The sequence below is a fragment of the Glycine soja genome, chromosome 8 (genome assembly GCF_004193775.1).
Source record: "Glycine soja cultivar W05 chromosome 8, ASM419377v2, whole genome shotgun sequence".
NCBI classification, from domain to species: domain Eukaryota; kingdom Viridiplantae; phylum Streptophyta; class Magnoliopsida; order Fabales; family Fabaceae; genus Glycine; species Glycine soja.
This window is the reverse complement of record NC_041009.1, coordinates 15,848,387-15,860,099: the sequence shown is the minus strand read 5'-3', so window position 1 is coordinate 15,860,099 and position 11,713 is coordinate 15,848,387. Positions and strand designations below refer to the sequence as shown.

The 11,713-nt window shown below is 31.4% G+C and overlaps 2 protein-coding genes across 4 annotated transcripts; one reads left to right on the top strand and one right to left on the bottom strand.

The window, feature by feature from the left end:
- Positions 1–4,022: 4,022 nt before the first annotated feature.
- On the bottom strand, positions 4,023–4,385 carry LOC114423945 (zinc finger protein KNUCKLES-like). Its single transcript, XM_028390845.1, has one exon. It carries the CDS (start codon positions 4,383–4,385, stop codon positions 4,023–4,025), a length of 363 nt encoding a protein of 120 aa, XP_028246646.1.
- Positions 4,386–8,945: 4,560 nt separating this feature from the next.
- Positions 8,946–11,621, top strand: LOC114422328 (FBD-associated F-box protein At5g60610-like). Of its 3 annotated transcripts, none has more exons than XM_028388631.1 (4): positions 8,946–9,093; positions 9,468–10,750; positions 10,832–11,020; positions 11,237–11,621. In XM_028388631.1, the coding sequence occupies exons 2-4, from the start codon at positions 9,488–9,490 to the stop codon at positions 11,438–11,440; spliced, it is 1,656 nt and encodes a 551-aa protein (XP_028244432.1). In that variant the 5' UTR covers positions 8,946–9,093; positions 9,468–9,487; the 3' UTR covers positions 11,441–11,621. The 3 variants fall into 3 exon arrangements, with proteins under 3 accessions (XP_028244432.1, XP_028244430.1, XP_028244431.1); XM_028388629.1 differs by having other exon boundaries at positions 9,458–10,750; XM_028388630.1 differs by having other exon boundaries at positions 9,361–10,750.
- The last annotated feature ends 92 nt before the right edge of the window (positions 11,622–11,713 follow it).

Below are 11,713 nucleotides of genomic sequence, written 5' to 3'. Positions count from 1 at the left end.
TAAAAAAGAATAGAAGAGTAATCAATTACTTATGAATAGAAAATAGAATATTCTAATAATAAATACAATATAAAAAATCCCCTCAAGTTAGAGCAGTGATATGAACTAACCTTGTTACAAATGTGTTGCGGCGAAAGGATAGGCGATGGTTGCCAAACGGTGGACACAGGCGTTGTGAGTAACGTTCACCCGAAAGAGATGCATGGAGGCACGTGCAGCAGAGGTTGCCAGTGATAGGACGACAAGCAGAAAGGTCCACCGGAATGTGGAAATAGATTATCGGAGTAGGATGACAGGCAAAGATGTCCACCAGGGTTAAGGACTTTGTTATCATATCATATGTTCCTCTTTTCGTATTATATTAGCACTCAATACTCATCATAACAAAAGCAATTAGTTATAGAAAATCTAGCAAAAGTATATATGTTCTCACTCAAAAGTTGCAAGTTTGAAACGCAAAAATGGTAGACACTTTTATACAAAGAACCTTTAACCCTTCTGTTGCTCTTGCCCCTTTAAACTTGGTGCTGATAATAGAAAATAGAAAGTTCAAATGATTCTGATAATTTCCATAAAAGGAGAATCTGGCTTTGGCAACATGTAAACATTGATGGATACTTGACAAGTACTGAGGACTGCCAATTGTACGTTATTGTGGACTGGAACAATATAACAATTCTACACAGTTGATAATGATCATCAGAAAAGACAAGTCTTATTACCATTATGTTCCAAGAAATGACTTAATTGTCCATATTATGCATACCAGACAGATACAAACTCTAATGCCATCATGAATTTTCTAATCTCATGCAAGCAAATCACTTCTAAATCCCTCAACATTGGCATAATTCTAGTGAATTCACCAGAGAACATGAAATTATACTAACTTGTGACTTCAAGACTTGAGATTCAAATCAAACCTCTCTTCATCTTGAGCTCCATTCACAGGCGTTGAAGAAGAACTGATTTGTTGACCAGAATTCTCATAATCACATCAAAGGCTTGACATTCAAATCAAAATCAGGCCCATCTCCCTCAGTGATTGCATTCTGAGTTACTATTACTGAAGAACTGCTTGCTTGGTCCATTTTCCTCTCATCACATAAAGACTTGAGTCGCTTGACATTCGAATCAGCAGGGCTCCTCTCCCTGATTGCAATCTAAGGCCTCATTGAAGAACTACTTCTTTCTTGGACAAATTTCCTGTCATCTGATAAAGGCTTCAGTCGCTTGACATTCAAATCAGCATGCCTTTTGTCTCTGATTGAAAAACTACTGCTTTCTTGGTTAAATTTCCTCTTATCACACCTCTCTATGCTTGCATTCTGAGGCCTTAGTGAAGAATTGCTTTCCTGGCCAGAACTCCCCTCATAACATAAACTAGAATGTGACCTTGAACTTGATGTAACTGAAGAAGAAACCAAAGGTTGGTATGAGCTGTGGTGTTGATGAGATGCAACACTTTCTATGCTTGCAATCTGAGGTCTTATTGAAGAAATTCTGCTTTGATGGCCAAAATTCCTATAAGAATCTGACCTTGAACTTGGAAGTCCTTGTGCTCTAACTGATGAGAAGATGTAATCCCTTAGAGCCATGAAACTTTGGAACTGAGGACGCGTGGCAATATTCTGAGCCAAATTGCTTCTTTCTTTTGCCAAATTGCCTCTCTATGCTTTCATTCTGAGGTCTTCTTGAAGAATTAATGCTTCTTTCTTGGCCAAAGTTCCCATCTATAACAACATAATTCTGAGATGAATAAGAAACCAAAGGTTGATGAGATGATCTAGTACTCCCTTGAGCCATTTAAACTTTGGAACTGATAAGGCATATGCATATTATTCGGTGTCATGGATGGATGATGATAGTCTTGAAACACCATAAGCTTGATTTCTAGGAGACCTTGAACTTGATGATGATGCTCCTTGTTGCGTAAATTGAGAATAAGGGTGGAGGAGAAGGGGGGTTGATGAGGCTACCAATCTTCCTTCTATTTCTTCCTCGTGTAATTTCTCATGTCCACGCAAGGCATTGCTACAATCGAGCTCAGCATTACAATACTTGCAACGCAATGAGTTGTCTCCTGGTGGTGGCTCATTAGATGCTGCTGCACCTTTTCCATGTTTTCTTGCATCTCCTCCTTCAAGAATATTTCTTCCTTCTTTCATTGTATTGTATCTTTCTTCTTCCCAAGATTGCTTTCTTTGTTGCCAAGAAACTTAGAGAGGGTTATTTCTTCTTTTCCTCAGCACTAGCTTTGTAACTGACTCACGGTTGTGTAAACCTATTAAAAGTTACTTATATATACTATACTAACAAGTTTCTCATTCACTGTAATTTAATAAGGCTTAAATATCTTCTTAATTCTTAATAAATATCTAATTTTATATTTATTTTTATCCTTAATACTTATTTTTAGTCCTTAATAAATTAATACATTTTATGTTTGTTTTATGATAAATATTTCTTATTTATTAATTTATTAGAAATTAAAAATAATTTTATGTTTGATATTAATATAAATTAAAATAAAATTTACTAATTTATTAAGAAGTAAACCTAAAACTTTTTAATTTATCAAGAATTAAAACATAATATCAAAGATAAAAAATAAAAATACTATTTTATTAAAAATTCAATATAAAATAAAAATTTATTATAAAGTAACTAAAAAATTAAATATTTATTAGGGATCAAAAATATATTTAAGTAACTTAATAATCATTTTCCGTTTTGTTTGGTATTTGTTTAATCATATGGTGCTCATTAATTTATGAGTCAATCTTTTTATAACTTCTTTTTGGCATTTCTAGTGAAATTAAAATATGTAATTCATCATCCATTGAGATTTTATCGTCCAATATTATTCATTAAAATATTGAATCTTAGTACTGATAATAGAAAGTCCATATAATTATAATAATTTCTGTAAAATGACAACCTGGCTTTGGCAACATCCAAGACATTCATACTTGGCAAGTGTCAGGACAGTGCAGTGATGTGTATGTTATTGTGGGCTGAAGCAATATAACAATTCAACACAGTTGACAATAATCAGAAAAAACAAGTCTTATTGTATTCCAAGAAATGACTAAATTGTCCATATTATTATGCATACCAGATGCAAAAACTAATATCCCGAATTTCCTATATATCTCCTGCAAATCACTAAGTCCCTCAACATTAGCACAATTCTAGTGAATTCACCAAACCAAGAACATGAAATTAGAATAAATTGGGACTTCAAAGCTTGAGAGTCAAATCAAGATTCTCCACTGCTCCATTCACTGAACAATAACTGTTTTCTTGAGCAGAATTCAAAAGATCACGTGAAGTCTTGACATTCAAATCAGACCCTTCTATGATTGCCTTCTGATGTATCATTGAAGAAGCGGTTGCTTGCCCAAAATTCCCTTTATCACATAAACTGGGATGTGATGAATGTGACTTTGACCCTGAATTTGTTGGTCCTTCTCCAACGGTAGAAGAAATCAAAGGTTGATGTGATTTGTATTGTTGATGAGATGCACTCCCATCGGTCATAAAAGTGTGGATATGATTTATTAAATTTTACAGTGCAGCAAAGGCATCCGAAAGATCCCCTTAAAAACCGGTTCATAAGGGGATGGTCTACCCAGCTATATAAGCACTTATCATGTTCATGAATTACCCGATTTGGGACTATTCTTAACACGCCCCCTCAAGCCAGGGCTCGTCACCACAAAGCGAGGGCTGGTGGCATCCGCCGGACAGAAGCAGACTATGGCTCTGATACCATATTAAATTTTATAGTGCAGCAAAGGCATCCGAAAGGTCCCCTTAAAAACCGGTTCATAAGGGGGTGGTCTACCCAGCTATATAAGCACTTATCATATTCATGAATTACCCGATGAGAGACTATTCTTAACATGATTTGGCTGGGATTGTAACCCTGAATTTGATCCTGTAGATGAAATTGAAGGTTGACATGATTTGTGATTTTGATGAAATCCACTCCCTTGAGCCATGAATTGATGTCATGGTCATGCAGTAACATGTTGATAGTCACGTGTGACACTCATATAATAGAAGGGCTTAAAACGAGTCATGGATAGTGGTGAAACCCCTAATGTTTTGCCACCAAACCCATAACCATAAGCATTATGGTTTGAATAAACAAACCAACCAACAAATGATTTTTTATAATAAGCAGAAGCGTTGCTAAGAATCTTGTTTTGTTTTTCTGCTTCTCTTTCAGCCTTGTGAGCATTATGATGCCCACCCAAGGCTTGGTAACTACTGAACTTCTTATTGCAATACTTGCAAGAAAATTCCTTCTTCATTAATGGTACCGACTTATTTGATAATGCGGCAGCTACAACAACTTTTCCATGATTACTTTCCATTGTATCTTGGTTGCCAAGATTGTCTTTAGAACTTCTAGCCTTATATCCAAACAGGCTCTAAGTGACTTACATATAACAAGTTTCTCTTCAACTTAGTAATCGTTGTTAGACATTCTGATAGCCGTTTTAATTGTTTTGATGATTTTGAAAACGCATCGTATCTAACTATCTTTTTTTAAAGCAAAGCTTATCTAATTATCTTGTGATAGATCTTAATGGTGTAATGGTGATGTTATTTATCTTTGGGTTATTGGATATGATCTTTATTAATTGTTTCGCCTTTTATGTCAAATATTATTACACGGTTAATTTGCTGCTAATTGCTTACCTGAAATAATATTATAAGAGTTGCTGATTAAGTTCTAGACTTTTAGACCGCAATTTCAATACAAATATAAGAATTTTTATAATTCAATATATTACAAGAGTTGCTATGTAATTTGATTCTTCCAAATATACATTGAAGAATCGGTTGCTCGAATCCCTACCCGTCTTCCTCTGCATCCCTCCCTAATTCTAGTTCATAAATAATAAATACTGTGAATGGTCTCTTTTTTTCTCTTATAAGGATCAAAAAATGGAAGAGTTTATTTTGAAAAATTAAAATTATATTACTATTATTTTCTTTTCATGCATTACTTATTTAAAGATAAATTTAGAAAAATATTATAATTATAAATAAATTTAATGCTAATTTCTTAAATTAATCAATTTTTTCAATAACCATAAATTAGTCAATAACACCTTATAAAAATGAACAAAGGAGTATGTTATTATGTAAGAAGTTAAAGTAAATATCACAACAACAAAAAATATCATATACTCCCTCCGATCTCGATTATAAACAAAAAAAAAAATACATACTTCACACTTATTAAAAAGATTAGTTAATTTTATTAAATTTTATAATTTCTACTTAAAAAATAAATATTTTTTTTAAACCACCATTCATTTAAATTTGATATTAAACATACAAAATTCCTAGATATAATTTTATTAAATAAGATATATGTAATTGAGATTTGAATCACAAAAATAAGACACTGCTTTGTATTTGAAATATGAAATTTCGTACACTTATCGACTGAGCAAGTTATAATCAGGAGAACTCTTTAACTTATTTACTAAAACATTTATAATTCAGGAAACTCTTGGACTTACTGTTAAATTATTGATTGAATGATTTATAATTCTTGAAACTCTTTCACTGACTGGACAGTTTATAATTCAGGACTCGCACTCTTTAACTTATTAACTCATTGATTGAGTAACTTATAAATTCAAAAAATTCTTTGACATATTAATTGAGCAATTTAAAATTGAAGAAACTCTTTCACTTATTAGCTTAATTGATTGAGTAATTTATAGTCTAACCTCCAAAAGAATTCTTCAACTTATTGACCGAACAATTTATAATCCACGACGAAACTCTTTAACTTATTAACTGCATCATATTCCATTAATAATATTTTATTGATTGTTTTGAACAATTTTTAGTCAATGCTTTATGCCTTTATCTTCATCATTTTAAAATAAATATTGATTTTGCAATAATAATAACCAAGTAAAAACAAATGCAAGGATGTAATATTATAAGAAGGGATTTCATGAACATTATAAGAACAAAAACAAAAAAAGATTTCATGAACGATTGCTTTGCTAGAGAAGGGATGTTCATTCCCGCAGCTGTTTGATTTGCTAAAATGTAAGGGACAACACAACACAAAGTTATTTGTTATCCGTTTGGTTTCAAAAGTGATCATAACATAGGACAGAACAAATACGTAAAACTTTGTTACCCACTCAACCGAAGGACAACTTTTTGTTCCATGAATAATACAAAATTATCCCCAACATTTGTACCAAAACTTCTGCAAGAAATTCTCATAAAAGTATCGTCTTTGTCTCTGGTCATTATTCTTTTCTTTTTTCATGCCTTCGTATGCAGAAAACTAACGGAGTAATAAAAAAAAGATGCAGCAACGAAATTGTACTTTTCACTTATAAGTCCAATATTTATACACGAGAGAGAAACTGGACTTCAATTGTAATAAAAAGAAGAAAAAAAATATCATCCAAAATTATGCTCATCCTTCCATATGTTCTTGATAAGTTAAATGTTGCAACCCTCCATAAGTTTTCAACAGAATTCCATTAATCTTCCTTGTTGACGTTGAAAAGGAAACGAGTCTCTGTTTTTGAGAAAAATTCAAAGCCACTAAAACAGATTTCATGCCATTTCTATCATTCTAACTGCTACTTGATTGGTTGGTTGCAGCAATTCAGAAATTTGCTCCCAATTTTACATCCTTGTGCAGTGTAATTGTCAGCTTCATGATGGCATTCTCAAATTCAGATGATTAAATTAAAAAGAATATTTCAGCAAATTTTGCATTAATTATTTTTGTGTTGTTCATTGTTTATTTGTCAAACATCATATCATCGTGTGAAGATTTCTATGTTTTCCAATTTGTGTTTTCCTGTTTCAATTCATAATGTGCTCATGTGTAAGGTAGGTATAACTTAAACTCTGGAGTTCAATTTTTTGGATTACTTTGGTGTAAAATTTATGAGCTTTGTATGTAAAGCTAGTCCCCGAAAAAAGAAAAAAAAAATAAAAAATTCAAGTCCTCAATTTTAAGGGAAAATCATTGATATGAATATATCCATGGACTGACATGTTGAATGAAATGCAAATTCAAGATTTAAATTTAGGAACTAAAATGTTAGCTAACACCAAATTTAGGAAGTAAATAGGAGGTTTATTCAATTACTATACCATCTCACAAATACTTTTGAACAACGAGAAATCCAGATTCGTTGAAATTCATATATTCTTTCTTTTTCTTTCCATTGAATATGTATTTTGATACACATGTAAATGAATTTAGTTTTATAAAATAAAAAATGCAGAAAATAGAAACTATAATAATAATATATTTATTATTTTAAAAATAAATTAAATTAATAAATATTTTGATTAATAAAAATTTGTTTCTACTTTCTTATTTTGATTTTTTTAACTTTAAATGATGTATGTATTACAATGGATATAATTCTTCCTATTGCTTTTAATTATCACAAAATTTTAAGTAATATAATTTAGAATTATTTCATTCACTAGACTTCTTTTATAACCTATTAGGATTAGTTTAATAGTATAGAGTTTTGCTATTGTAAAAATAAAATATATAACATTTTTTATATCACTATTTTTTTTCTGTGTATCCTTTATTATAGTTAGGGAAGAAAAAGTGGTTTCTAATCCCGAGTACCCTCGATAAGTATCCGCAAGTGTAAAAGATAATTACTTATTTATTGGGGGTTGTGATAGGAGCAGATATTTACTTGTAATTTTTTTGGGAATGGATGCGAATGCCCATACTATACTACCCACACTTTCCCATCCCGCATATATATATATATATATATATATATATATATATATATATATATATATATATATATATATTCCTAATTTTATGATTAACAATAAAATGTAACATGCACTAAACAAATCTAACAGAATACTAAATTACAATTCAACATACTTTATATTAAATTATTATTTATTTTTATGTATAAGTTTATGAATTTATAACAAATTGTTTTAATGTAAATTTATAAATATTTAATGATTTATTTTTATAATATTAGATGATTATGTTTGTAATATTTATTTATGACTTAAGTTTCGATAAATTAATGTTATATTTACTTGTTTTTAATATTATCTTTGGTTTTATATATAAGAAATAAAATATAATATTTTCTTGGTCTTAAATATAAGAAGATAAGACTACTTTGTTGTTAATTTTTTATCCTAATTAATTATGAGGTCTATCAATAATATATATTAATTTTTTCAAGAAAATTATTGCACTTATTGAGTTACCAACAAAATAATGCATTCTCATTGGTTAAAAAAATCATCTTTAAAAAATAATCACCTCTTAAACTATTTAATGTCATGGGTAATCTTGAAATAAAATTAAAATTTATGACAAATTAACTAATCAAGAGATAGTATTATGTATAGATTTTTTTAATGTTATATTTGTATATTGAGAGTAAATTTTTAATTTACTTGTAATAATTTTTCTAATTAATATATTGACTTAAATATGTTTACGGTTAATAATAAAATGATTGAATTTTATTCTGAGCTCCTACTATTTTTTATTATTATTTTAAATTCTTGATATATTAAAATTTTTATTTTTAGTCCATGTAATTATTAAGTGTGAGAAGATTAATTTGTAAGTTCATACATTGGTAGGGGTTTAAAATAAAAAAAATTAATATATCAGGAATTCAAGAAAAAAATATTATTAAGAATCAAAAATAAAATTTGATTATTTATAAAACCTTAAATATATTTAAACTTAATATATTTTATTGATTTATTAAGTTTATATACAAGTAAAGTGTTATATGTAAGTGCAAGCATGTGTATATAGATAAAAAGAAAAGAAGAAGAGGATTAAAATTACCATTAACGAATATTTTTGTTTAAAATATAGGTAATCACAACATATGCACATGCAGACTCTACCCATTCTCATTTGTTTTTTTTTTTTGAAGGATCCATTGTCATTCTTAATTATAGCATACACTTTTTTGTGTTGCTTGCAGCACGCCACTTTGTTTGCTTGTTAACGAGAGAATGGATCGTGTGGGTCGATGAACCTCTAACCCTAACTTTCAGGTATTTCTCTTTCTCTCAAAACCATAAAATTTCGGAACTTTCACATTTTCTTATCTGAAATTGATTCGCTGAAAGTTTTTTTTTTCAAACATCATCATCGTGTGGTGATTTCCATGTATTGTTTTTTTGTTTCATGATGTGCTCTTGTGAGGTAGATTTAGGTTAAACTCTAAATTGCAATTTTTTTTGGTGTAAAATTTATAAGCCATTTTGGAAAGTCTTTGGTAGAATTTAGTTCTTAATCGCCTTTCTCCCCTTCACGTGAAGGTCTCTGTGATTCACCTGTAGTAGTGGTTCTTCTGTAGCAACTGCGTACGAATGATTTAAAATGGTCTCTGTGAGTTATTTTTGTCTTCTGTTTTAGTTGCCTTCAGGCAAACTTTGGAGTTAAGAAATGGAGAGGGACATGATATCGACTTTGCCGAAAACAATACTTCATGACATTCTGTCAAGGATGCCAGAGGAAGATGCTGTTAGGACAAGTGTTTTGTCCAAATCTTGGGCGGAAACGTGGTCCACGTATCCCATCTTGTATTTTTCTGATACTATGATCGTGGGGACGTTTCCGCGGCCGTGGGAGGATTTTTTGAGGAAAAGAAAGAACTTCATTGATCATGTAAAGAGAACATTGCTGAGGTTCCATACCCAGGGCTTAGCAATCAAACAATTTAGGCTTATTATCAATTTTGACCTTCAGTACATGTCCCTGGATGTAGATCATTGGTTGAAGTTGGCTAGTGAAAGTGGTGTTCAGGTACTGGAAATTTGCCTGCCTAAAGGCCATGAACAGGATGAGAAAGCTCTGGACCCATGCTACATCTTGCCAACGGGTATCATTGAAGCCAAATCACTTTATAAGTTAGTGTTGATGGGGGGAATCAGAGTTGATCAAGCATTCCTGAGTCATTCAGTCAAGTTTTTCTCATTGCGAGTATTGTCATTGTGGAGTGTACTTTTGGAAGATGAACAAGCGATTGAGCATCTCATTTCTTGTTGTCCTTTGATTGAAGATGTAGCTTTGAAGTGTTGTTCTGTATTGAACAATGGTGGCATAGGAGGTCTACTTGAGCCCAGGACCTCTAGGATGCAATCTATAAGTATGAATGCTCTGCCAAAGCTCAAGAAAGTTGATGTTCAAGGGATACCGGAGATTATTATCATTGATGCTCCAAGTCTAGAGTATTTCTGTTTTTGTCCTGGTGGAGATGTGCATTCACCTTTTAAGATGAATTTTGACAAGTGCAGAAATTTGAGAGTGTTATACTTATGGTCATTGAAGAGCACTACTATCACAGACAAGTGGTTTCTTGATCTATTTACTAAATTTCCCTTCCTTGAGTGTTTGAAATTTGTCAATTGCACAATGTCTGAGACGATTAATATTTCAAGTGCTCAACTCAAGGTCTTAGAGTTATCAAATTGCTCCAAATTGAAGGAGCTCAACCTGGATGCTCCAAATTTATTGTCATGTGGATATTGTGGTGATGGTGCCTCAAAACCTATAATATCTTTTCTGAAAAGCTCTAGTCAACTGGAAGTCAATGCTCAGATCGACATTGATTTTATGGATCTTCATTACTTGAGGGAATGCATCCAAAACTTCAAACCTCAAAATGTTTTGGCTTCACTATCCCTATTTATCCACCAGCCAATTGTCGTAAGTATAAATTAGCTATTTGATCGGTTCATTCCATTTGCATATTTACTTATTTGTTTATATGTACCCTGGATTGTGTAGGATGAGTTGAACTTAGAGATCTTGCCAGTTTCATCCTCTCCACCAAGCATCAAACATTTGGACCTGCGTGCTGTTCCAAAAAATGAAACTTTGTATCTGCCTCTTGTCAATAGTGTACTTTCCAGTTGCTGCCCTGCAACTATTTCGTTGAGCTTGAATTCTTTTTTCTGCAGCAGAGCATTCATTGAGGTATGTCATTGTAATGTATCCAAGGTTTATTTCATTTAAAGCCATGCTTCCGGCTGTGAGACTAATACAAATTGTGGATATCCTCTCCTATCTAATAGAAGAAAAGTTTGTCTTGCCATGTTGTCATTTTATATTAGACATGATAGATTTATACTTAAGAGGGTTTTAAACAGTATAAATATTTTTTAACTATTTGTTAATCGTCTTTTACTACAGTTTTTCTACGAGACGCTAACAGGAAGAAAAGAGGATGAGTGTTTTTGCAGTTCTGGTCATATTAAGTGCTGGTGGCATGGCTTGAAGGATGTGAAAGTCTCAAGCACTAGGAAGGCTGATGAGAATATTGATTTTAAGACCATGTTAGATGCCTTGCCGACTTTTTCCCATCATGACAATATTATCTTTAGGTTAGAGTTGTAATATTAATTGTTGTCATCTACTAATAGACTGCATACATACAAGTTTGATGTTGCTACAGAATAAGGAGAATATCCTTCTTGTTCTACCTTTTTAGGTATTACATACAATCTGAAAAAAGGAACTTTAGCCGGTACTTTTTTGCTAATTAAAATACACTAATAAAATACACTTTATTAAATCATCTTTGCCTCATTTTTTATTGCTTATGTGCTCAACTCATAACTCAAATAAGAATTCATCATATCTTTCTCTTTTCGTATCGTATTAATTTAG